General features: G+C 50.2%; 10 protein-coding genes across 10 annotated transcripts; 4 read left to right on the forward strand and 6 right to left on the reverse strand.

Annotated features, from left to right (window-relative positions):
• Window positions 1-29: 29 nt before the first annotated feature.
• M430DRAFT_67507 (hypothetical protein) lies at window positions 30-3,320 on the reverse strand (the record flags this gene model as incomplete). The annotated part of the gene is made up of 9 exons (XM_024869293.1): window positions 30-563; window positions 803-1,366; window positions 1,419-1,830; window positions 1,882-2,055; window positions 2,102-2,205; window positions 2,279-2,708; window positions 2,774-2,936; window positions 2,986-3,164; window positions 3,201-3,320. 9 exons carry the CDS (start codon window positions 3,318-3,320, stop codon window positions 295-297), a joined length of 2,415 nt encoding a protein of 804 aa, XP_024719461.1. The 3' UTR covers window positions 30-294.
• A 1,996-nt stretch (window positions 3,321-5,316) lies between these two features.
• M430DRAFT_28903 (hypothetical protein) lies at window positions 5,317-5,946 on the reverse strand (the record flags this gene model as incomplete). The annotated part of the gene is made up of 2 exons (XM_024865830.1): window positions 5,317-5,476; window positions 5,549-5,946. The coding sequence occupies 2 exons, from the start codon at window positions 5,944-5,946 to the stop codon at window positions 5,317-5,319; spliced, it is 558 nt and encodes a 185-aa protein (XP_024719462.1).
• Window positions 5,947-6,935: 989 nt separating this feature from the next.
• On the reverse strand, window positions 6,936-7,877 carry M430DRAFT_277032 (hypothetical protein). Its single transcript, XM_024865696.1, has one exon. The coding sequence runs from the start codon at window positions 7,789-7,791 to the stop codon at window positions 6,952-6,954; it is 840 nt and encodes a 279-aa protein (XP_024719463.1). The 5' UTR covers window positions 7,792-7,877; the 3' UTR covers window positions 6,936-6,951.
• Window positions 7,878-8,546: 669 nt separating this feature from the next.
• M430DRAFT_123360 (hypothetical protein) lies at window positions 8,547-10,508 on the reverse strand. The gene is made up of 3 exons (XM_024861877.1): window positions 9,726-10,508; window positions 9,199-9,677; window positions 8,547-9,148 (listed from the first exon to the last, which is right to left on the reverse strand). The coding sequence occupies exons 1-3, from the start codon at window positions 10,344-10,346 to the stop codon at window positions 8,863-8,865; spliced, it is 1,386 nt and encodes a 461-aa protein (XP_024719464.1). The 5' UTR covers window positions 10,347-10,508; the 3' UTR covers window positions 8,547-8,862.
• Window positions 10,509-10,643: 135 nt separating this feature from the next.
• On the forward strand, window positions 10,644-12,267 carry M430DRAFT_123361 (hypothetical protein). Its single transcript, XM_024861878.1, has 3 exons — window positions 10,644-10,779; window positions 10,829-11,679; window positions 11,767-12,267. The coding sequence occupies exons 1-3, from the start codon at window positions 10,671-10,673 to the stop codon at window positions 12,085-12,087; spliced, it is 1,281 nt and encodes a 426-aa protein (XP_024719465.1). The 5' UTR covers window positions 10,644-10,670; the 3' UTR covers window positions 12,088-12,267.
• Window positions 12,268-12,632: 365 nt separating this feature from the next.
• M430DRAFT_28907 (hypothetical protein) lies at window positions 12,633-14,829 on the reverse strand (the record flags this gene model as incomplete). The annotated part of the gene is made up of 4 exons (XM_024865831.1): window positions 12,633-13,073; window positions 13,166-13,406; window positions 13,467-14,432; window positions 14,651-14,829. The coding sequence occupies 4 exons, from the start codon at window positions 14,827-14,829 to the stop codon at window positions 12,633-12,635; spliced, it is 1,827 nt and encodes a 608-aa protein (XP_024719466.1).
• A 1,505-nt stretch (window positions 14,830-16,334) lies between these two features.
• On the reverse strand, window positions 16,335-17,798 carry M430DRAFT_35726 (hypothetical protein). The gene is made up of 2 exons (XM_024866799.1): window positions 16,798-17,798; window positions 16,335-16,735 (listed from the first exon to the last, which is right to left on the reverse strand). Exons 1-2 carry the CDS (start codon window positions 17,463-17,465, stop codon window positions 16,693-16,695), a joined length of 711 nt encoding a protein of 236 aa, XP_024719467.1. The 5' UTR covers window positions 17,466-17,798; the 3' UTR covers window positions 16,335-16,692.
• Window positions 17,799-19,679: 1,881 nt separating this feature from the next.
• Window positions 19,680-20,144, forward strand: M430DRAFT_253728 (hypothetical protein). Its single transcript, XM_024865235.1, has one exon. The coding sequence runs from the start codon at window positions 19,784-19,786 to the stop codon at window positions 20,030-20,032; it is 249 nt and encodes an 82-aa protein (XP_024719468.1). The 5' UTR covers window positions 19,680-19,783; the 3' UTR covers window positions 20,033-20,144.
• A 400-nt stretch (window positions 20,145-20,544) lies between these two features.
• Window positions 20,545-21,675, forward strand: M430DRAFT_79296 (hypothetical protein; the record flags this gene model as incomplete). The annotated part of the gene is made up of 3 exons (XM_024869584.1): window positions 20,545-20,568; window positions 20,616-20,851; window positions 20,904-21,675. Coding segments are annotated over 3 exons (1,032 nt in total), but the record flags the coding sequence as incomplete, so codon positions are not given.
• Window positions 21,676-22,961: 1,286 nt separating this feature from the next.
• Window positions 22,962-24,611, forward strand: M430DRAFT_253747 (hypothetical protein). Its single transcript, XM_024865236.1, has 3 exons — window positions 22,962-23,160; window positions 23,209-24,477; window positions 24,544-24,611. The coding sequence occupies exons 1-2, from the start codon at window positions 23,050-23,052 to the stop codon at window positions 24,403-24,405; spliced, it is 1,308 nt and encodes a 435-aa protein (XP_024719470.1). The 5' UTR covers window positions 22,962-23,049; the 3' UTR covers window positions 24,406-24,477; window positions 24,544-24,611.
• The last annotated feature ends 482 nt before the right edge of the window (window positions 24,612-25,093 follow it).

Genomic DNA, 25,093 nt, shown 5'->3' on the forward strand with positions numbered 1-25,093 from the left:
GTGGCTTCTGTACTATACGTATTCGGTACATATATATATATATATATATAGCCCTATGAGATACTCTACCAGAGAGATTAACCTGCTCCAAAACTGGCATTGCACACCTGACTCAACACACCCACTACTCATCGTCATCATTTAACGAGCCGTGAATCGATGGAACAATACCCGAAAACACCCAACAAACACACGCAAAGACAAGCTTCCAGCCATTATTCACCACGCCCAACTAAGGCACAAGCCTGCCTGCCGCACCAATATCACCAGGATACCAACCAAACACGGCATCAATTAATTCCACGTCTTAGGCCCGAACGTCTCGCCCGGCGCGACGACCTTGCGGATAGCAGTGTCGGTCATATCCTTCGTGTTGAAGATGTCGACGTTGCCCCACCACTGCGGGGGCTTGGTGTTGGTCAGGTACAGCGTGAAGAAGATGACGATGGTGGAGATGAAGAGGCCGGTGTCGAGCCCGGCCGACGTGATGTAGTTGTATTGCATCCACCAGCCGGGCCAGCGGCGCTTGATGAGGAAGTTGAAGATGAAACCAACGAGTCCCCCTGGGTATTGTTAGTTAGTGGGAGTGTCCTTGAAAAATTAAAGGTGTGGGAAGTTGAAGAAACAATCAAATTGAAAAGGAAAAAGAAGAGATATCAGCCTATTAGGCCTCGGCTCGGCTACGGGCTGGCCCGGACGACCCGCCTACGGCAGCTAGCCGTATCGTAACCGAAAGCGGCCCGTTCCGCAGCCACGTGGTCATATCTTGGGATTGTGGAAACGCACGAGAGGAGTAACTTACAGCAGAGGTAGGTATATACAGTTGCCGGAGGGATCCATCCAGTGCCTCCCAGCATAAGGGGCCAGTGGACATATCGCAGCCAGGAATTGGGCCATCGTCGAGCCATGATATAGCTGGTGACGGGTAGAAGTGCACCCAGTAGCCAATACCACTGCATAACGCCGTAAATTTTCCCAGGGCCGAAAATGCGGCCGGGACCAATGGCACCCCAAACCACCGAGGCGGTATAGAAGACTTTTGCGCCGGGGCAGGTGTAAGAGTCCGCTTGATCGTCCGAGCAAATGTTCCGAATGTTGCCTAATGCCCAGTTGTAAACCGCTACTTGCACGATTGATGACCAGAACACAGCGATAACCTGGGCTGAGAACATGGTCCTGGGGGGAACCTTCATATAGTGCCCCATCTTCAGATCTTGAGAGAAGTAGAGAGCTTGGGCCATGGTGATGTATCCGAAAGTCTTGAAGATCATCATAGCAATCGGTCTCCCTGGCAGCATGTAGCCAACAATAAACTCAGTCAGGACATTCAGTCCCAATTGCCAGTTAGTTACCGCCTGAACAAGACCTTGGAACCTGCTGTTAGCAACGATATAGAGTATTGAAGAGGAAGTACTTACCTATAGGTACCAAAAATACGACAGGGATGAGCATGCAGACAATGAATCCCCACCAGGTCATATGGGTATCCCAGTAAAGAACTGTCGTAAGAGCCAGTGCAAAGAGGACAATATACAGGACTGCATACCACCAGTCTGGGCTGTCAGGGTACTTCCTCATCATCTTCAGATGTACATCCGCGTCCTGGTTCCTGGCGAGCTTGGCGCGCTCCCAAATTTCTCTTCCATTGTAAAGGACTGTGTGGACAATAACAGCCGAGATAGTGGCAAATGAGATACCATAGCAGAGAGCAAAGTTGGTGGATAGGAACAGCGGCGAGTAAGACTCATATGCTGCCACATCAAGGGTAAGCTCCGGTGTCATCACCCGATGGACGTCGTAGATCTGTCCGGTGTTGTCGTAGCTTTGACTCTAAATAGGACGTAAGTAATTTCATCTTTAAATCTGCGAAACAACACTTACGTCTTGCATGGGTAAATACTCAGAGTAAAGGGATCCGGTATAAGCAACGCCAACCGCCGACAGAAAGATAAAGATAAAGACCCCCGCAACCATATTTGCAATAGCAAAAAACGGATAGATCAATGGGCTCGTGAGAAAGCTGGTGATAATAGTCCAGTCAAAAGTAATGGGAATCTGGGTGGTCAGCTGTGAAAGAAGAGCACGGATTACTAGGACATACTAAACCAAGACCACTGACACCTCCAAAAATCTGGTTGACGATAGTGTTTTGCGGTGCGATCCAGCATGCAAAAACAAAGTAACTTAGGAACTGAGCAATCCACCCTTATGTAGGAGTCAGTCGCGAAACAAGACGGTATGGCAGGGTGCCACCAGTAGACGACAGGAATCAACGCACCAGGAAACCAGTACCAGACAAAGCTGACTGTAAACACGTATAAGAACCACCGGTACTTTCCAATTGACCATCCGTTAGTTTCGGCGGGGTCTGATTCTTTGTGGTCGTGTAGCGCGTAGAACATGCTGCAGTTCACCAAGGTGGAGGGCCAGATCATGGCCGAGGGCCAAACGAGGAAGCGACGGACGATACCAGCCATTCCAAACCCAATCATCTGAGATGTTATAACGAGTAGAAGTTGGAACCACCATCCAAAAAACTGTTTGTAGAACACTTCTTGCGCCAGAAGAATATCCGTGGCGTACGCAACACCACCCGCAAAGGAGGCATTGGCCATAACAACAATGATGGTGTGCTCCTTCATATTGAACGGATGAGGATTGAAGCTCCATTTGTAACCAAAAGTATTAAAGGTCTTTTTTGGCATTATCTAAGCAGAAAGTAGTATAATTAGTCGGCAAAGTCAATACAATGAGTCTAAGGGTGTCTACATACCAGATCCCATCCACGTCCCAGGGGATATGCGACTAACTGGACTACGTAGGTCGTAATCGAGATGGAAGGATTTCTGAGTGAGAACAACATGTTGATAGAGCATGCGATGGTGGTCAACAGCAGACCGATTGTCCAAGCTCTAATGGTATTGCAAGGCGCCTCTCTATAACACCCAGTCAGCATGTACATTATCCAAGGATCTCAACACTTACTCGTCATAATTGCGAACAGTAGCCGCAACTTCGGGATATGGTGAGTTTTCCTCTAGTAAGGTATGCTCGACATTGAGCTTCTTTTCAAGGTCGTCGCTGACCACGGCAGTATCGACAGCGGCTAACTTCTGGACAGGCAGATTGAGATCCCATCGGTGGGCTTTTTGAAACTTTTTGAGCTGGTCGATTGTCTCTTCAACAATTTCATCGTCAACCCCAGTGGTCTGCGCGACTCCAGTAGTCTCTGCTTGCTTCTTGCTGTCTTCAACCGAGGTTGGCAACGCCGGGGCCTCGATGGGCTCGGCCGCAGCCTTCTTGCGAAAGCCGAGAACCATGGTGTATGGAAACAATGGTATCGCGATTCGCGTGTCTGTTCACCAGGACCGCGACAAGGTCGCAGGGACTCAGGCCTCTTATACCCAGGAGGCCACGAGCTGCACCGCACATCTTCCTACAATGGCATCGCGGGTTATCTGACCCACGCTCTCACCCATGCTTCGTGGGAATCTGGAAGGCCATCTGGATTGACAGCTGATGCACACTGCACCTTGTACAGTCTGTCATGTTCGTTGGTGCATTATCTCACTGGGGTCCCGATATAAACATGGGAAACGCAGTTCCCGAAGAGGATGGTGGGAAGCTTCATAGATAGATGCCAAGGATCCGACAGAAATGCCCACGAATCAATGCTGCACTGTTTGCAAGTATCTCATATGCAACGGAGCCTCGCCGAGATAAGAAGTTGGATATGAGAAAGATCGTCTAAATTCCCAACAGGCGGGGAAATAGATTGATCGTATGAACTCTTGCGAGTCTTGGCCCCTTGCAACGCCAGCCTATAGGCTCAAGCAACGACACGGAGGATCGCCTGGATAGGTCTTAGGATCAGAAGTACATCCTTGACAACCAACACGAACCGCAGCTCCGCTCTAGAAGAGCTCGGACTCTGCTCGACGGTCGGGCTGGGCCCGCGTTGACGGTTTAATACTACTGTAGGAAGTAAGACGTTAAATTTTAAGCTTAACAGGGGATTGCGAAATTGTAAATTGTACGTACAGCCATTGGTGACTATGTCAAGCAAACAGACCGTACTCTGCTCAAAAATAGTTAGCATTACGCATGATAGAGAAACGATATGGAAAGGCCATACAATACATTGTTCTGTCGAAAAGAGAAGCAAAAAATAAGGACCCAAACTAAGCTCTTATCTTATCTTCCGGTACGGTAGGTAGGTATGTTTTGGGCCGATAAGAGCCCCTATATTAACGGGAAGATATGTAGGCTAAATATAATTAGAATCCTCTGATTCGTTGAAAGAAGCAGGGGGGATCGCATGGACGATTACGTAGATAGGATATACATTGTATATCAAGTACACTGTTCTGAATGGCATGGTATAAGGTAATGAAATGCCAGCTATAGACCAGACATATGTGATCATAAAGGTTAACCGCCTGTTGATTTATCTTTTGACTGCCTATCTGGTCATAGGTACACTTCAATACTATCGTACACGACCTGTATTCTATGGCCGCTACCCAAAATCATCAAGTTAATAGTATGGCACCATCTCGACGTTGCGTACGCTTCTGTCACTACAGACCAGGGCAGGATGACTTTGGGCATGGGATTCGAACGATTAGTGTCGACTTCGTGGAGAGCGACAGCTATGCTTCCAAGTCCCAGCGGTTATATCATGAATATAATAACGTCTGATAGCTTTATTAATCCACAGACTTAACACAACGATCAAGGTAAATTAGGAATTGAACCTTACAAACTGGTTTAATTCATTGCGACAAAGCTATTCTATTGCATCTTAACTTGATTCAATTCTTCGAGACAAGTAACTCATCGAGACAAGTAACTCATCGAGACAAGTAACTCATCGAGACAAGTAACTCATTGAATGTGAGCACAGTGAGCGACTGGCTAACTTCCAACTCTCCGCCTGACGACAAGTTGAACTAGAGAATCTTTGGATTCAATCCATCCTCTCGAATCAGCTTACAGTTTGCTAGCTGACTCTGAAAGTCCTATTTCAAGAATGGAGGACGACGCAAATATCGATCCAGGTGAAGACGTCTTCGTTTGCCGACATGCAGGCGTTTCGGTAGATTGATTAGTTATGATTATTTTAGATCTCTTCACGTGGCTTGAATCAAAATTGAAAAAAAGAGATAGAAGATACTCACTCCTTTCTTAAGGGAAGTCTTATGTCAAAATCTTTTGAGAACAACCGGAACCAGCCGGGATGAAATTGAAAATATTAGTACAGAGGAATCCCCAATTCCAACCCTCAGTCCTCCCCTAGTACACCCTCAGTCCCCTCTAGGCTTTCGTGGCCGGCAGAAACTTTCCATCCGCCCCCTTCAATCTCTGCGCCCCTCCCCTCTTCTTCCACGCTCGCCTCCTCCTCTCACTCCCCACCCCACCATACAACTGTCTCCTCTTTCTCTTCGCCTTGTCTATCTTCGCCTTCTCCATTCTCCTACATCCTATTATTAGCCAATATCCCCTGCAGCAAAGCCCATCGAGAAAAAGAAAAAGACAAGAGACTTACTCCGGCTCATCCTCCCTAACATAATAATTAATCGTCCCACCCGCCCTCACCTCCACATGAGGAGTCTTCCACATCTCCTTCTGCTCCTCGACCGGAATCATCGGCTCTCCCAAGCCTCCTCCGATCAAGGGCGACACCACCACGTGTGCTTCCTCGAAGGCGGCGTACTCTTCGACCTCCCACCAGAAATCGGGTCGGTACTCTGGCGGGTTGGTGCGCTGCTCGCGCCGCTTGCGGAGGAATGAGAGCTTGCAGTGGATATCTGGATGGTCGCCTGTCTTGCTGGGGATGGAGAGCTTGAGACGCTTGAGGGCGGCTCGGGTCATGACACCGGCTTTCCTGTACTCTGTCTTGACACACGTGCCGGGTGGCGGGCTTGGTAGTATTGTTTTGCGCATCTTGACTCAAGAAGATGATTATGAAAGTAGAGGAAGTTTGCTTGTGGATGATGGAAGGAAGGTATTTGGAAGATTGGATGGAAAGGAAGGAAGAAGTAGTTGGATGGAAAGAGAGGAAGGACTTGAGGATGGAAAGAGAGGAAGAAGGACTTGATATTCCTATGGATGGGAGACAGAATAACTTCCATTGTGAGCTTTCACAATAGCAGGCGAGTTTCCCCAGTTGTAGATACATTCAATTGTGTGTAGTTCCCACAACCTATTATGCGTTGGAGACAATAGGAGATAACAATAAGGGGGGCTCGCTTAATCCGAGCCGATGTTATTGACCGAGTGAATTATTTGACTTGAATAGAACACCAGAATAGAAAATAGAACTGGATGGTCTCCACATGTGGTTTTAAGCGTGGATAAGTATAAGCAGTCAGTTTTAGATGAAAAGGGAGAAGATTCAGTAAGCGGACAACACTAGGTAGTCTAGGTTACAACACTAGGTAGTCTAGGTTACAACATCAGGTAGTCTAGGTTTTGAATCTGAAGGGAAAACTCGAGGTCGCATCATGCATAGAAGGAGGAGCAAAATTAGAGTAAAATGGTGCCGGATTCTATGGAATATCTAAGTTAACGTCAAAAAAGATCTGCAGGGAGAGATTTACTTACACGAACCTATCTCAGATTGTAGCGGAAGCCTTGTCTGCAACAACTCAAACACCCTTCGCGAGCTTCACGGATGGATGGATAACTATGTTAGCTGGAAAAATCACGTCGTTGGTCTCGCAGATATGATAACCCGTATTTATTCCTATTTATGTTAACTCATTGCCTGCAATGGTCATTTTTGAAATCAAATTCAAAACGCCTAAATTTCCCTTCCTTTTTCTCTGGTTGACCACCAGGACCAGTTGGCCTACCTAAACCCAAGCCGCCACCCGGACCAAGGAAAAAAAAAAAAAAAGAAAAAAGATATTTCTTCTGTACTAGTCCTAGTACTCATCGATATCAACCCTAGTTGCAGAAATCTCGCATACCAGCACAAGACAGGGCGTCTTCAAGCGGGCTGATGCCGAGCGCCGCAACGTCGTCCATGAACTTGCAGTAGAAGAGTTTGAAGATGGGTCTGCAACCCTGATATTTCCCACGGCTGAGATCAGGGAGCGGTGAGGGGTTTTTATGCGAGCAGACCGCTTGCAAAAGGTCGGAACAGGCTACTGCATCGCTGGACGGGCTGGATGATACACTTGTGGTATGGGTAATGGTTGAAGTCTTGTGTACCGTCGTAGCTTTGGTCGAGATGTGTGTGTGCGTCGTGGCGAATGATTTTGTTGTCTGCATAGTCGTGCACGATGACGTGGTATTCTGCAGTGCACTGTGTTGATACTTGAAAACTGTCACCGGGAAGGCTATCGCAGCAGCGCATATCGTGATGAATAGAAGGATAAGAAACAGATACTTCCACCGAGACTGCGCCCGGGGCTTAAAGAAGTTGAAGTTAAAAGCTTCATCAGAGCTTGGGTTGTTCCCGGTCGGCTGAGGTTGCATTGGACGATCTCTTATTGGAGAAAGGGGCACTTCATACAGTGGCCACGCGCCAGTGAAGATAGGTGGTGGAATTCTCGGGCTCACAGCCGGACTCATATCTTCTAATTGGAATGCGTCTGCCAATTCAGGGTCAACCCAAAGGCTGTAGCTGGGTGGTGGTATCTCATTCGCTCGGCTTCCCTCCGCCTGGGAGGAAGACTGATATGGGTTGGTATTTGCCCTATTAAAAGGACTGCGCTGTCGCACCGGGGGATATTGAGCAGAGCCACCCATTGTATCGGAGTTGTCTCCGCGGAAGGTAGACATATTTGGAGGAGGCTGGGTAATTGGTTTGATACTTTTGCGTTCAATTCTGTATGGGACGAATGCAAGAGATGTTGAAATGTAGATTGCGTTGACTTCAGGATGATTGTGGATATGGAAAGGAAGACATGAGCAAGGGAACATTGATACCTTTTTATATTGTAACTTGGGTATTGTTCCAGAACATGAGGAGGTACCTCATGAATGAAAAAATGAAGGACAATAGGGCCCCATTGTAGGGTTACTTGACTTCTTCTTTGGAAGATTTGTATCCTTTGATGCCCACAAAGCGGTGTTGAGGACAATCGATCAAAAGAATAGCATTGTTCAGCCAACATAATGAAAGAGTCTATTCGCAGATAATGAGCAGTGGTAGGCTGCTCCACGGCTCTTCTTTGTGATAACCCTTGAAATAAAGCTTGCCAATCGGCTGCTTTCAATTCTTCAAAGGACGTAAACTCGCAGTTCGGTCAAACAGTTGTAGTATAGTATCCTTCATCCCATTCCTGTTCTGTAACTCTAAACGCCCCATCTTTGAAGATCAAGAACAGTCCTGCAACCTGGTATGAGGTCCACTGGCACCTGATCAGCACGCTACCACGTGCCCAAAGCGGGACACTTTTGGATATAATCGACGAGGAGCAAGGAGTGATTTATCATGTACTGCTCTACATGATGGGTTGCGAGTGCTAAATTGGAAAGAAAGGTGGGATATAAATGAAAATCTAAGGCCTTGTACCACGGGAAAGAAGCGGCTGCTAGGAAAATCTGGCGCTTGCCAATAGACGGGTGTATTATCAACCTTAGCTATGAGTCGAGGGCCTTGGTATTTGACCACGAGCAATTGCAATCGCAATATTTATTTATCAAACCTGACCCTCTGGTCTCGTGCAGTCTAGTTTAACTCCTGCTGCGTATTATGCCTTCCTTTCCAGCCTCCGAACAAGTTTGCAATGTGGCGCCAATGAAGTTCCCTGCCAAACCAGTGGCACTGATAATCACCCATGATTCGCCACTCAGTGCTCCAGAATAGTTTCGCCCAATACACTACCACCGTTCTGAAATCTAACCTGATCACGATCTCTTCTTCCCTTGCTTCGCTGTCATCTTCCTAAACGCCTCGATACCGCCCGCACCAATTGGTCTCGCAGCAGGATCGATGCCTTTACTAGCATCGAACGTACTCTTTGGAGCAATGGTGTAACTGGCATTGGAAGACTCCATTCTAGCCCGGTTGCTCCTGATAGGCTGGGCAAGAAGGCGCTCTCTTTCAATATCCCGCTGTGACAGGCCGCTACGCTGGGAGGACGGAACCTGCGACGACTGGGTACCGGAGGGGCGAAGCGCGAGTTGCGCGGCTCTGAAGGGAGGTTAGCAAGGAATCTTTTACAGGAATCGCGAGGAACATACTGATGATCGTACTCCTTCGTTATAACCTTGCGCTTCTTGTAGTCATCACTCCGTTTCAAGATTGGTCTTGACCATTCTCCCAACAGCCGCTCAGCAATTCTCTTGATGCCGATCTCTGGCTTCTGGCTCTTGGTGTAATATAGCACAACTTTGCCAATACCACTGCTGAGTAAAGCCTCCTTCTCAATTGGTAAACGTGTAAGAGCGGTGAATAGATCCCGCTGGATATTATAGGCAGGAAGACTTCCATCGTTCAATGGCTCGAGGAAGAATTTGACAGACTGAAGGAAGTTGGTGTCGGGATCAACGATGGAGTGTTGGACTGTGTTTCGATTAAGCAGAGCCACGACTTCGGGAAGCATCTTGAGCTTGTGGATTGCCGGTTGGCCCTTCTCTCTGGCAGAATTGTCCGCCTCACAAGCTTGTTCCATTCGGATCTTGAGAGCTGCGATCTCATCGTCGAAAGCCTCTTCGAGATCCTGGTGGAGAGTTAGAACCTAAGCCACATCGTGATCGATCAGACTTACCACTTCATCCTTCTTCCGTCTTCTCTTGTTAGGATTCTTCAAGGCTGCATCCATCGCCTTATCCAAAGCCCTCCGCCTTCTCTCCTCCGGCGTCAAATTCTCCTCATTTTCTGGTGATGGCTTCCTTTCCTTTGCGCGTTCCCGTTCCTTCCTGTCGCCTTCACTTCTGGCACTCTTCTGTTTTCTGACCCTCTTCCCCTCTATCTCTTCTCCATCCGGAGCCTCGTCCTCATCTCTGAGGCGCTTCTTCTTCTCCCGTTTGCCTTCCTTCTTCTTTCCCTCGCCGTCAGCAGCGCGCTTCCTCTTGCCCGCCTTGAGAGTTCGTGCAATATCCTCATCTATGTCGACCAAGGGCCTATCCTCTAAAGCGACGGTTGTGGGATCGAAGTCTGCGAATTCACCCTCGTCGACTTCAGACAGCTCGGATTCGTTGTCGGATTGGTCGTTGTCCTCCTTGGTCTCCTCTTGGTTCTCCTCGTTGTCCATGTCTAAATCAGGGTTCGCAGCAGGGGGAGGAGGAGTGTCGCGTTCCTCTGACATAGGTCTATTTGGGTCTCCAGAATCGTGGCCAGCTTCTGGAAGTGGCGTGGCCGGCCGAGAATCAGGGTTGGAGTCTGACATGCTGCCGAATTTGGATGGCGAGAATCAGGTATTCGAGATAGGAGAAGGATGGTGGGCGGGATCTTGTGGTAGAAGTATTGTATGGGAAAGCTGTCAATATGGAATTAGAAGTTGACCTCACCCTTGAGATATTGAGAAGGGGAGAGGATGGGTTGATTGAATATGTTCGCAAGTTGTAAGTTGTCGCTGGAGCTTGATATTTCGAATGCGGGAGCTAGCGGGTTTGGCCTGAGGCAGAACGCATCTTCTTTAATGTTTGTTTACTTCGCATTTATGCTTTCTCCAGACGTCGTTCCAAGCGCTCTCTTTCCCACGTATTCCAAAATGTTCAATAATTCGCAGAAGCGGTCTACTGAGAGTCCCATGGACTGGGAATGGCAGACTCAAGGTCCAACTGATCCCAACTCTCCATTTATGACCCAAACACCAAAGCGTAGGTTCTGGGCAGCATCTTGAAAAGAAAACAAATTAACTGTCTGCAGGAGGATTCGAATCGCGCCCCCAGAGCTCCTTCATAACTGCCTCTTCTAACCCAGCGCCTCCATTCCGAAACCCATCCTTTACCACCCCGCGAAAACCCTTCGACCAAGACCTCTTCTCCGAAGTCTCGGGTGCTGAATCTTCCCCAGCGGACAACGCAGATGCAGAGGATACCCCCGAGCCCAAGTCCTCGAGAGCCATGACGGCCTTTACGAGTGCGAATTCCGAGAAGCAGCCCATCTTTGGCCGGTACGGGGCCTCATTCACTGGCTACAGTCCAGGAAGAGCCGAGCAGCGACGGAGCAGATTCGGGAGCTCCATCGCACACAAAGTACGGAAGCGCAAACGGGTCGAGAGGGACCACGCGGCGCTCGTAGGACTACGAGGCTCCGACTCGGACTCAGAGGAGGATTCCAGACCCAAGAGTCGCGAGCAGAAGGCGACGGACGAGAAAGCTCAAGGATGGCTCGCGCAACTGTTGACAGGGATCGAATCGCATCCCAACCTTCCCAACGTGCTCTCATTCTACGCCCAACTCACGCTGAATTTCTTCTTCGTTGGCCTCGCTATCTTCGGCGTCTGGACCTTCTGGTCGACGATCAAGGGCGACGTGGATAAGGCGTCGGAAGAAGCGACGGCAGCGGTCGTGGCCGAGATGGCCAAGTGCGCTCGCGACTACGTTGACAACGGGTGCGCGAAACCCAACCGGCCACCGGCGCTCGAAGCTGTGTGTGAGAACTGGGAGCATTGCATGAACCGGGATCCTAATTCTGTCGGACGGGCCAAGATCAGCGCGCACACGTTTGCCCAGATCTTCAACAGCTTCATCGAGCCGATCAGCTACAAAGCCATGGTATGTTCTTTTTGTCTCTAACCTTTGACATTCCCTCTTGACAACCCCTAACATCCCCTCTTAACAACCCATCTAACATCCCCTCAGATCTTCGTCGTCCTCATCGTCACCGTCTGCATCCTCGTCAACAACCTCGCCTTCGGCATGTTCCGATCCAAATCCCATCCCCACCACCCATCGCAACCCTACTTCCCCCCTCCTCCCTCAGCCGCCGCGCCCTACCAATGGACCGCCGCCCCTCCACCACCTCAGACGCCCATGCACACACAAACCTACGATCTCTACTCGAACACGCCCTTCCCGCAGATCATGCCGAGTCAGACCCCGATGATGAGGAGTCCGAGTAAAAGAAGGAGAAGCACGAGTAGAGGCAGGAGAAGCCCTAGTAAAGGGGAGAGGACGTTTTAGATTTTGCCCTCCCTCTTTTTTTTGATTTGTTTGAGGGTTGAAAAGGTCTGGGCTGGTGTTTGGTGTTTTAAGGGATGGGATGGGAGGGGAGGGGATGGGAGGGGATAGGATGGATAGGTAGGATAGGTAGGATATGAATATCCACAAAACAAAATAGCATCATCGATTGGTACATGTACGTATATATGTATATGTCTTTATATAATATTTCTTTCATACCCGACTTTTAAAAGCAAACAAATATCTCTATCCTCAAACTCAAGCTCAAGCTAGATAAGGTAAAGTAGGTGTTGAATAATTGATGATTGATTGATTGATTGATTGATTGATTGAATGATATCCATTCCATTCCATTCCAGTTATGGCCACTACTAGTTTCACTATGCGCTACCTATCTTATCTTATTCATTCATCAATTGTATGTATGTTATCTATTCGCATCCCATCCATCCCTTCATCCATCCTTTCATCCATCCTTTCATCCATCCTTCATCCCATCATCCCATCCCCGCAGACGTGTAATACAAAAAAAAAAAACCACCAAATCACCTCTTCTTCGCCTCACACGCCCAGCCCTCAATACCCTCCCCTCTACTCCCCACCTCCAGTCCTTCAATCCTAACATCCTGCATCCCAATCGTATCAGCCAACCACTCATGGCCCGCCATCCCCCCGGCATTAGCCCTCTTCTCCGGGACGAGTTCCAGCATCGGGGTCAAGAAATCCGCAACACGCTGCGCTTCGCGGGCGTCGAAGTGGTATTTCTCCCGTAGGACGTCCGGGAGCGCCCAGTGACGCAGCCGGTGGATGTTGCGCAGCTCGCCTTTGCGGTTGAAGATCTCTTGGCTCCATTTTCCTGAGAGGCAGAGCGATTTGGGGAATGGGCCGAGCAGTTCGATGATTTGCGCGATGTGGTCGTCGTCTTTGCCGTATTTGGTGCCTGATTGGGGGTCGAAGAGGTAGTCGCCTGTGATGAGCTCGAAGACCTGTGGGGGGTTAGCTGGGTATAGAGGCAGAGTAGCAGTATAGAGGCAGAGGAGTATAGAAGCAAAGAAGCAAAGAAGCAAAATAAACACACCATAGCAGCCATACTCCAAACATCTGTACTCGCTCCCCACTTCGCTCCCAAGATCACTTCCGGCGACCGGTACTGTCTCGTCTGGATATCATTCGTGAAGTGGTGACCCGTCCAACACGCATTCCCCAGATCCGCTATCTTGACCGATATCATATCGAACGCCCCCGCATCCTCGGCCTTCTTCTTCTCGCTCGACGACTGGTCCAGGGAGATGCCCGACACTTCACGGCTCAGGAGATCCCTGCCATCCCTAGTTAGCAATTGCACAACTCATAACAGATCTCGGAAGAGAGAGGCGTACGCTGACTTCTCCCGCTGCTGCTGCTGCTCCTCGTCCTCCTTGTCCGCCTTCAGACTGTGTTCTTGTGATTTCGAACCGCCTATAGCACCACTCATTACGACGGGCCCCAAAGAAGAAGGGGTGCCATCGTGGGCAGGGGATTCATTACCTTGCAGCATCTGATTCAGACTCGTGTGGCTCCCTGGAAACCTCCCCAGATCCGAATGGTTGAAGCTAGCGTTGAGCGGGGACGGCAGTGGCTGCGAGCCTGTGATCAGGGTCCGGCGGCGCCGCCTCCCATTCCGATTGTCTTCCTTGTCGGGGACCTCCTCCTTAACAAACTTCTTCACGATCTGCTCGACGTCGCCAATCTCGATCAGCACGTTCTCCGGCTTGAGATCCGTGTGGATGATGCCGCACTCCCGATGGAGGTAGTCCAGCCCCAGGAGGACCTGCTTCGTGATCTGCTTGACGAGTGCCATGGGGATGCCGCGGTGGTTCCAGCGTTTGATCAGGCCCAGGAGGTTCTCGCCTAGGACCTCAAACACCATGCACACATGCGTGCCGTTCGGCCCCTTGTGCTCAAAGGAATCCAGGAGGCTCACGACGTGCTTTCTGCCTGGGTGGTCGGGCTTGGCCTGCACAATACGGTTGAGCAGCTTGATCTCGTCGATGGCCGTCTCAGTGTAATGCGCTGCTGAGCGCACGACCTTTAACGCGACGTGCTTCTTGGTGACATTGTCCTTGGATAGCCACACCGTGCTAAAGTGACCCCAGCCCAGCTTGCGCACCACTGTGTACTTGCCATCCTTGAACTGCTCGCCCACCGTCACGGGGTGGTAGCCGCCCTTGCAGTAATCCTCCGAGTCCTCTTCGTCAGCGGTCGTCTCGGCGGCGTCCTCGCGCGATGAGCTAGACGAGGGCGACCGGTTTGCCGTACTGCTCTTGGATGATGCGCCGCCGGGCCTGTGAGAACGATGGTTAGGACTGAGCAGATCCCGTAGCAGCGAGGACATGATGAGAGGGGGATGGAGATGGAGGGTGAGGGAGGAGATTGTGCAGGGGGGGGGCACAGGGCATCTCTGGGGAGCAGAGATAGATAGATTAGATAGGTGCACTGTGCACAGCACGCGCAGCGACAGCACAGTAGAAGAAGAAGAAGAAGAAAAAGAAAAGAAAAAAAAAAGTAGAAAAATAGAACTCACGCTGCAGTACTGTTGGCCGTATCGGACAGCGGGTTGGAGGAGGGATCGGCCTCCTGGCCCTCGGTGGTGATGATGGGCTTCAACTCCTTCTTTCTCTTCTTGCTCGCATTTCCATTGGAAACGTTGGCGACCTGCTTAGCCTTCTGGATCGCCGCTTGCTTGATGTGAGAACCATTCATGATCCGCGAGGCTGAGGGAGGAGGGAGAGGGGAGGAAGCAGAGGCAGAAGACGACGACGAGGCCGACGATAGGATCGTGGGGTTGTGGGTTGAGGGATGAGTGAGGGATGAGGGACGATGTATGACGACGGCGGCGGGCGCTCTGTCAGAGCTGGGCGGTCGACACGGCGGGCTGAATCGATGCGATCAGCGATCAGATCAGATCAGCGTCCGCATCAACACGGCGGGAACAGCGAGAGAGAGATGCACACACAGGATGTGGCGAGGTCTCTGGAGTAGCGACGGAGAGGGGCGATGTATTCGCAGCAGCAGTCGAGTTGCAAGATGGACGGGGTTGTGAACGGGGGGGGAGTCGAGTCGAGTCGATGAAACGGAGAAGACGGAATGTCTCTCTCTCTTTCGGCGCAAGCTTTCAATGGTGCGAAGAGAGGAAGAAAAGAGCGCGGCGGAGGGAATGGCAATTGTGAATGGATGAGATGGATTGGAGGGATTGGATTTCAGGTTTCCAGGTTCGACGTGCGTTGGGCTGGGCGGGATAGAGTTTAGAGTGTAGATATTTAAGGTATCAATCAACGTATCTTTATAACTCTTGTGTCTCTCTATCTAATCCATATTCTCTGCCTTGATATCTGTTTATTCTATTTACCTTACTCTACGGGATCTAAACCGGATATATAATCATCTAATCTTTCTTCTCTCTCTCTAATATATCCCTGGTTATAATATTATATCCCATCATCGCTCTCCCCTCACCCTCCCCTCCCCTCCTCTCCCCTCTCCTCGTGCGCGAGAACGTGATGCCCTAAGGCCCCAGACGCCAGAGAAAACAAGTTGCTCCACCGCCATGACAACAACATCAACAGAAACAAAACCCTCCCATCAACACCATCAACATTCATAATCCCAATAATCCCATCAACTAACCTCCAGAATAATCTACATCCAAAATTCCTCCCAGCAAATCCATTCCATCCCTGATGATCTCTCTCTCTCCCCCAACCAACCAACCTCCCGAACCCCACCAACCCCTCCATCCGATCGATAAAGTCCCGCGCTGAGGGATTTACTGACTGTACTTACTGTACTTACTGTTCGTCCATGTCCATACCACATCATTTCATCTATACAATCTACACGCAAACCTCACCTTCACTTCCCTCTCCTCATAAACCCCCTCCTTTTTATTTCTTTTTCTTTTATCCAATCCATCCGCACACACACACATATATCTATCTATATCTATACCATAAAACCAACATCTCTCTCCTCAACTCCAAACCCCGTTCCCTTCTCCTTTCCCACGCCTTGGAGCTGCATAAACCCCTGTCTGTCCGTCCGCAACTAGCTACCTAGTTACTGTAGATATCTTCTTGCTCGGGGTGATTTTTTTTTTCTTTTGATTTTCTTGGGCTTTTGAGGTTGCCTACCTATCTACCTACGTACGAGAGGGAGGGAGGTGCGGTAGGTAGGTAAGGAAGGAGATGAGAGAAATGTGAAATACAGGGGGAAGGAGAATAGAAGACGGTATAGATAGAGAGCGGAATGGTGACTAGACTACGAGTTTCATCATCGCATGCGAAAAAAAGGGTTCCTTGGACGTGCCATCATCATCATCACGTATATTTCCTTTGATCAAAAAAGGGGGAGAGCAGAATCAAGAAAATATGTCGTGAATACATGTGGGAAATGTATGTATGATACTGTAGCGTACAAGAGGGATGCGCAGCGCGCCCGACGATTCCCTATGCATGCGTGATCCATCCGACCGCCCGCTGTCTCAGCCTCCCTCCAGCATAGAAATACAAGATAGCCGCGCCATCGCCATCGCCATCGCCATCCCCCTTCGATTCGAGGCGTTCAAGCTCACCTGGCCGAGATGGCCGCGATCCACTTCTCCTGATCCTTTCTGCCATGGGGGTTAGAGAAACATGTCATGCATGAAAAGGGGATGGAAGAAAAAAAACTCACTTGTCGAAATGGAGCAGCTGGCCAAGCACCGTGTTCACTAGATCCGCCTGCCGCTTCTTATCCCGCTGCTCCAGGAACTGCAGCAGGATGGTCTTGAGGTATACATAATCCATCTTCCCCGGCCCCACTGCGCCGCCATTCGCCGGCCCCGGGCTGCCCGTCCGCCCAGAATCCAGCGAGCCGCGCGACGGCACGTCGTGGAGCCGGATCTGCTTGGCTTGGAGCGCTTTGTACTCTTTCTGCAGCTTCTCGTACCGCTGGTTGGCGTCGTCCAGGAGCTTTCGCAGGTTCGTGCGTTGCTTTTCCGCATCCCGGACCTGCTTCTCGCTGCCATCGAGGGCCGAACGAAGCTCGCCCATCGCCGAGCGGATCTCGTTGACTTCTTGCGATGCCCTCTCAGAGACGCCTTCCAGCTCGTCGCGTCGCCGCTTCCACTCTTTCTCCGACTGGAGAAGCTCGTCTCGATCGTCCGTGGCGCGCTTGAGATCTCGTTCAAAGTCCCGGATTTTGGTCTTCAGCTCCTCCACTTCGCGAGCACGGCGCCGTGCGTTGGTGCTTGCTTCGTCTTCTGCGCGATCGCGTTCCTCGATGGCCGTTTCCATCCGTTCTCGCATCTCACGCACCTTGGCATCAGCTCGGTCGTCCACATCGGCGAGGAGACGTCGCATCGTCTCCCCTTCCCGGGTACGTTCACTTAGTAGTCTCTGCACCTCCCCGAGTTCCTCTTCGAGACTTTCGGCTTGCTCTTTTGCTTCCTTCAGCTGCATCGCCATCTCAGCGGTCTGATCTCTCATGCTACCAAGCAACCCTTGCGCATTGTTGTACTGTGATCCCCGGAGCTCAATTTCCTCGCGGAGCCCCTTGGTCTCCGTGGTAAGCTTCGATACCTGATCCTCCAGGTCTCTGACCCTCGTCCGCAACCTTGCCGCTTCTTCTTGGACCTTGGCCAGTTCCGCCGCGGTCTTCTCCCCCGAAGCCGCGAGTTGAATCTTCTCGGCCTCGGACTTCCTCAGATCACGCTGTGCCACACGGGTTTGCTCTTCGAATCGAACCCGACCATTCGTCTCCTGCGTCAGCTTCTCGTTCAACATCCTAACCTCATTCTCCCTGTCTGTGGCCTGCTTCTTGAAGCTGGCTATGTCGGCCTTCAGATCTTTCTCTCGGGCCTCTAATCGTTTCAATTCAGAGGTGCGCGCTGCCAGCTCGTTCTTGGTAGCTTTTAGACTTTCGTTTTCCGCGCGAAGGCTCTTGAGCTCCGGCTGGGCTTTTTGCAACACGTCGCGTAGATTCGTGAGGTCCTTGTAACGTGATGTAGCTAACTGCTGGGCAGCTCCAAGATCCGTTTGCAAGGTGGCTGACTTGGACTTGAGATCTTCATACTCTGCAGTTAAGGCCTTGAGTTCAGCATCGATCTTTTCGGACGCCTTCGATTGATCTTTGTAGCCCTCGACCTCCTCTTCCAACTTGGCGATTCGTTCTTGGAGTGTAGTTTTCTCGGCTTCGAGTTCTTTGATCTTGTCCTTGGCTTCCACATGCTCCTGGCCGATGTTGATGAGATTCTCTTGCATATTCTCAAGCTCCTCCCGTAGATCCTCTTCCGTCTTTCTCTTGGTTTGGAGCTTGGCAATCTGTGCATCCTTTTCAGTGATCTCAGCCTTTAGTTTGATTATCTCGCTTTGCAGATCATTTGTTGCTGGCGCTGTCGAGACTACCGATTCAGCTACTTTTTCTGTCGACTGAGCTGGAATATCCACCGAGGCCGTTGCCGCATTGCCTCCCTTCTTCTTTTTCTTGTTCTTCTTTTTGGCAGCTCCTGAGGGGGGAGGTGCTGCCGCCGTCTCGGTAGCCTGCGAAGCCTTTGGCATTTGATCAATCTCGTGGACTGTAGCTTCGATATGATGATGTAACGAGTCGACAGTCTTCGACATTTCTTCAAGCCGTTTGCTGTCGGCGGCTTTCGATTCTTCCAAATCCTTGATCTGAGCATCGAGTTTCTCTTTGACTGTCTCCAATATTTGGTGATCCTTCTTCAGTGATTCGAGCTCATCCTCGACGGTCTTCTTCTGCGTAGCATGTTCTGTCTCCAGAGTAACGACCTTCTCGTCAGCTTCCTTCTTTTGCCTTTCCAGATCAGATTCGAGGGCAGCGATCTGTGATTCTGTAGCCTGTAGCTTGTCTTTCAGGGTTTGAATCTCTTCTGTTTGGGCGTTTATTTGTTCCTGGAGAGCTTGACCAGCGGCTGCAGCCTCTTTTGACTCGCTCAACTCACGTGTAGCTTTCTCCAGGTCGCTAACTAATCTGGAGCTTGTTTCTTGAGCCACAGATAAATCATTTTCCAAAGTAGAAACCTTCGACTTGAGATCCTCAGCTTCAGCTGTCTTCTCCTTGAGTTCTGTTTGCAATTTTGGTATCTCATCATCATAGGAGAAGAATTCCTCGTTTTCTGTCGTCTCGAGAGTTGATTGTGGTTTCTGCTTTGGCGAAAATATTCCCATGACTGATGATACGGGAGACTTGACAGATGGCGATGTTGTGTCCACACTACCCGTGTCAGCTTTCTCGTTCGTAGCTACACTTTCCTCTGTTGTTGCTGCCTGCAGTGATGCCAATTCTTCCCGAGCAGACACAGTCTGTTTCTCCGCCTCTTCAAACTTCTTCTTGTAGCTATCTCGCTCGGCTGACACGCGCTTCAGTTCGTCCATCACCATATCCCCCTTTAGATTCAGTTGATTGAGGTATTCCACCAATGCGCCTGGATCGTTAATGCCACTGACGGGTGTATGTTCTTTGAGGACCTTCTCGAATGGCTCAACTGCTATGGCGCGGCCGTGTGCAATACGGTAGGATCGCAGAAGCTCTGAAAGAAAATTAGCCAGGCAGGATTGCCCGTTTGAGTAACAACACACCCTTATACTTGGATTCTAATGTCTCCAGCTTTCGTAACTTCGCGCGAACATCTGCCGGCAGTTCATTGGAGGGTCGAGGCATGGAGTCCGCCCTCTCCCCCCCTTTCTGCCCCCCATCTGTAGTCCCAGCGGCTGTGGTCACATTGCTTTCCCCCATCGCAGTTCTCTCGCCCATTATAGAAGGTGTTCTACTCCTCGAAGCCTCCTCCGATTCGTCCTCTATAACGAAAGCGTTCTCGAATTCTGTGGGATCAGGACTTCTCGGATTCGCGCCATCCTCCTCCCTCGGTCTCTGTCTCCGCGGCGGCCTGGACGAGTTCTCGTTTTGATCGGATCGCGAGATAGATCTTGTAGAATTGGACCGTGATACCGGTGACACGCTGTTTCTTTGACGGGCTTGTTCTTCAGCAATTCGGGAGTCTATTGCGCCCTTGAGTCGCTTTGGGACAGGTCAGCCACTGATCAACGAGGCTGTCATGTTGGGATTGGGACTTACCTGGAACATCGTAACCGCGTCTCCTTATGAATTTGATACAGAGCTCTGGACCAGAAGTCCGTCAATGAAAAACTACCATTCCTGCGATCCGGATGATCGTATTTCTCTCCAGGAAATAAAAAGTTGGTGGAATCCTTGCTGGAGGGCTGAGACTGGTCGATACGTTGAGTCGGAAACTTCTACGGTGGCCGGGGAGCTTTTGCATCCCTGGAACTGCTCCCCTGGAGCTCACGGAATTGTATACCTTACCTCATAGGAATTGTATACTTCACAGATCAGTACAACTACTTAGTATTACGACAATATGAAAAGTTGACCAGGCATAGAGCACAAGGGCAACCCAATATGGTATCCCTTTGGCCTTTCAAGGTATGTATAATCTAGACCTCTTCTGCTGTCACTCCTAACATTCCCAGGGCGAGGACAACTCCCCAGCCTCATTCGAAAAGGCCTTGTCTGCGTTGGCAGCCAAGATATCAAAGTCGCAGACCCAGCTCAGCTCTCTACAGCAGCGAGGGCGTCGTCTAAAGGCATTGTGGACTCTCTACAGCAGCTTCGCCTACCTTCTTTGCTTCATCATTCTGTTTCTGGTGGTGGGCTGGCGGAACTGGACTGCCTTGGAATATACCGCTGTTGCTGGAAGCCCATTGGCGTAAGTGTTCCCAGGTATTTAACATGATCAGCTAGTTCTAACATGCCGGTAGCATCTGGCTTATTCGCAGTGGGATTACTGCATACTATAACCTCCGGGTGGACATCATCACGCAGAGACTAGAGGATCAGCGAGCAGAACGCGCGAAGACAATTGAGAAACTGAAGGCGGCAACAAAGTACGATTCTACTCAGGAATTGCTTGAGAAGTATGGGGGCGCACCGCCCAAACCTAAGCCCAAGCCAGAAAGGAAAAGCACACCTTCGACGAGTTCAAAACAAGCACAGAAGCAGCCACAAAGAACATCTCTGGGACCCCCTCCACCGACTGCCAATATTCCAAGACCTGATAATATGCCACCACCCAATCAGATCATAAGCCAGCCTTCAACTCCCCAGCCGTTTCGGAGACAGTTTGATCCCTACGCCGCTCCACCTCCCGCGTTCGCCAGTCCACAAGCCGAATTTGCACCCAACGCTTTCCCGGCCCCTCCACAATACGCTCTTGGTGATTCTACGAATCTCGACGGACACTGGTACGACAGGGTACTGGATTTACTCCTAGGTGAAGATGAGACGTCGCCGAAAAACCGCCTGGTGTTGATATGCCAGAACTGTCGCCTCGTCAACGGCCAAGCTCCTCCGGGAACCAAAACCCTTTCAGATCTAGGAAAATGGAGGTGTTTTGGCTGTGGTACGCTCAATGGCGAGGAGGACGAGGCCGTGAAAGCAGTCAAGGAAATGAAAGAAAGGATCACGGAGACGCATGATGAGTCGACATCAGCACCGGAAAGTAAAAGCGAGTTGGGATCAGATGCTGCGGAAAGCGGCGATGTGAAAGAAGGCGAGGACGGGGTTGATAAGGAAGCTGTTGAACAAAATGATGATTCTGGATCGGATACTATCGAAGTCAAACCGAGAAAGGGAAAATCAAAAGGCAGTCGCAAGAAAGCATAGTAGCTAGCAAGCAATAAAAGTTTCATTCTCAATGCGTAAGTACCACCCAAATCAATGCCCACAGGATGGGCCTGTGACGAATCTTAATCCACAGAATCGGATCCTGCATGCGTTCCAAGAACAGTACACGAACAGCCTTGGAGAATGGGAATGAACGAGACCGAGGGAGACAGTGAGGTTGAGAGTGCCTTTTGTGCTAGAGAAATCGGCTGAAAGCCTCAGTTGGAGATCTCACGTTATCTAAGGTACCTTAGATAAGTTTGGCAGCAGATGAAAGTGATGTTATCCGAAGTCTAACCCCTCTGACGAATGTAATAGACAGACAGCAGGGTAACTGCCGGCCTGAAGTCAGGCTGATGATAATTACGCATCTGGGTTTCTTTGATACTTTGATTTCCCTCAGACTTAGACATCCTGGATTCAACCAAGTGGTGAGGCTTGCTTGTCCTCGTCTAGGCTTATTTCAGTAAGCTGAACTGGTGTTTGACCTGCTTCTCAACATTCAAGTCGGATCCAAAGCTTCAAAGTGTTTGGATCTGCCTCTCAGCAAAGGGCACTTCAGTTTTGTTTGAGGGACACGGGCTTGTGCCTTGCTTTCAAGATCTCACGATACAGAGAATGATTTGCGGCTTGGCTTGATCAGTCTGTTGATGACCAAAACATCTCAGAATCTAAGACCTCAAAGCTACCGCCAAGGCTGGTCCTGACCAAGAATGTTCAATATGACTTCTACGGTATAACTGAGAAGATGGAATAGTCAATCTGACGCAAGCCCAAGGAGGTCGAGAATTGGGTATTTCCTCCTTCATTGATGAAATCCTGGAATTATTCAAGAGCATTACTTTGACTCACAATCATTCTCTTCTTTTTATAGTCGAGATCTCAAAAAGAAGAGGTAGCATTTGCATGTCTCAGAGGTAAGATCACGTGCGGATTACAAGGCCCGGGGGAAACTGGAAGTGGAGGTGCAATGAGGGCAGCGCTAGTCTGCTTCTGGAAAGATATCACCAGTGATCCGCGACACGCGGATACGCGATACGTCGTCAGCCTCGTATTTCGTATGTGACCACAGGTTCTGTTCTTGCCCACGCATTTACATCGCTCACATTGGTGCTCTATCCGCATCGCATTCGTGCAGTCCTCCATCGTCCGACGCGCCGTGGGCGATAGTGTTGGGTTGCATCCTCGGACGGGGGTCTCAGTAATCCACAGCTATACCTGGACTACTCTGCTTCGCCTGCAATGGAAGACCCGGCACCTCGGGTGGAGAGGCCGCCAACCATAAAGGGGAGCAGGCGGACGCATACCAAGTCACGACAGGGCTGCTTCGAATGCAAACGACGAAAAGTCAAGGTACACCCTCCCCCTCCGTAGTGACGAACACAAAGCTGATCGTCCCAGTGTGACGAGGAAAAGCCGCACTGCAGCGGATGTGCAAAACGCTTAATTCCTTGCCAGTACCCCGTTGCAGGTCAAGTCTCACGCGAGAGAGACGCTCCAGCACCGGTATTGAGGCCTGAGTGGTCTCACCACTTAAGCATTTCGTCGCCGTACCCAGCCGGTATCTCTCCTCGGGATCATGGCGCAGTCCCCTCGTCGGCAGCGTCCTCTAGATCTTTGCCTGATGTTAGCAAGTCCCCTGTTCTCCCCCTTCCAACCCGAGGCGTCGGGAATTTTGGCATGGAAGATATGGCACTGTGGCACCAATTTGTTACAGCCACAGCCGCAACCGTAGCAAAGGCTGGGGAGAAAGAGCTTCCTCTCCAAGCTTTGGGCTGCGACTATCTTATGCACGGTATCTTGGCAACAGCTGCTTTGCATCTTGCATATCTAGATCCGGCGCAGCAAGATAAATACAACTATCTAGCAGCCCACCATCAAGATCTGGCCCTTGGACCCTTTCGACAAGCCATGTCCAATATAACTCCGGAGAACTGCAACCAGGTCTTCGCATTTTCAATACTGATGGTAGTCTTCAACTACGCATCATTTCGGTCCCCGGAACACCTCCTCCCGTTCTCAAATGCTTCTTCGTATAAGGGGCTTTCAAGCTGGGTCGTCTGTCTTCGCGGATGCGCATCCATCTTCCAACAGGCCGGGTCTCATATCATGTCCGGTCCTCTTAGGTTTCTGATCGCACAAGAGGACTGGACGTCAAGTTTTACGGCACCACCCCCTCGAACTCCGCCAACTGAAGACGACGAAAGTCTGCAATATCTGTCGGATAATCTCCTCGGCTTGCCGTCTGTCAAAAGCTCTACGACTGTTGAAGCCATGGAAGCTTATACGGATGCGATATTTCGGCTTCGCCGATTGCTTGCGGCGTCCTCTCAGACGACCGACATTGTGAGCAGACGTGCTATGAGTTCAGTCTGGGCTGCGACTGTTCCTGACACCTTCGTTTGGCTCCTGAATGAGCAGAGACCGCCGGCGCTCATCATCATGGGTCATTATTGTTTACTACTCAAGAAATGCGACGCATGCTGGTATATGGAACATCGCGCGTACGACTTGTTTGAGGCTGTTCGGCAGAGCCTAGCTGAGGAATGGCTGCCGTATCTCGAACATCCACTGCGAGTTTTCAAAGGACGATCTTGAGTACTCGTTGATCAATTTTCAGATGGTGGAACGCCCATCGCTGACGTCGCATGCATCAAATTCAATGCGCACGTGAGTACATGCCGCATCGATCCGAACCCACTCTACGCTAGTCTTGACTAATGCTATTGCATCTAGATACCGTGAGCATTTCAGTTTCCGTTATTCCCACGCGGCACAAGATGAAGGATATTTTATCTTTACAGCAAGCCCGGAGTCTGGGAGAATTGCCAGACTTTTTGCATTGACTCATTGTCGATCTTGAGTGTGGAATAATTGAGTCTTAGAGCAACTAGGATGAGATTGATCATGGGCAGAAGCATGCGGGCTATTACTTCCAGCTTTTTACCTTTGGATCCACTTAGCGCTCGCTTTGGACAACGGGACCACCCATAAAGCTTGGGCGCTTGGCATAGCTTTGAAAAGATGCATGAGCTTTGAAGACGCAATAATCAAAGGGCTTCGGTGAACGGATGAATGGCGAACGGCGACCGGATTGGGAGCCCTGATCGACCAAGACGTTCTCGAGAAAATTTTGACCGCCGCTGGTTGGCAATTATTTGGCAAACCGAGAGCTCTGCATACCCCTGCATTCAGCAAGTTGCTATTTAAAGCAAGGACCAAGTAGTAGCCTGAGAGCACCATGCCACGTACAGTATTACTTACTCTGTAAGTCAGCGTGCTATTC

This window comes from Amorphotheca resinae, assembly GCF_003019875.1.
Source record: "Amorphotheca resinae ATCC 22711 unplaced genomic scaffold M430scaffold_8, whole genome shotgun sequence".
NCBI lineage: Eukaryota > Fungi > Ascomycota > Leotiomycetes > Helotiales > Amorphothecaceae > Amorphotheca > Amorphotheca resinae.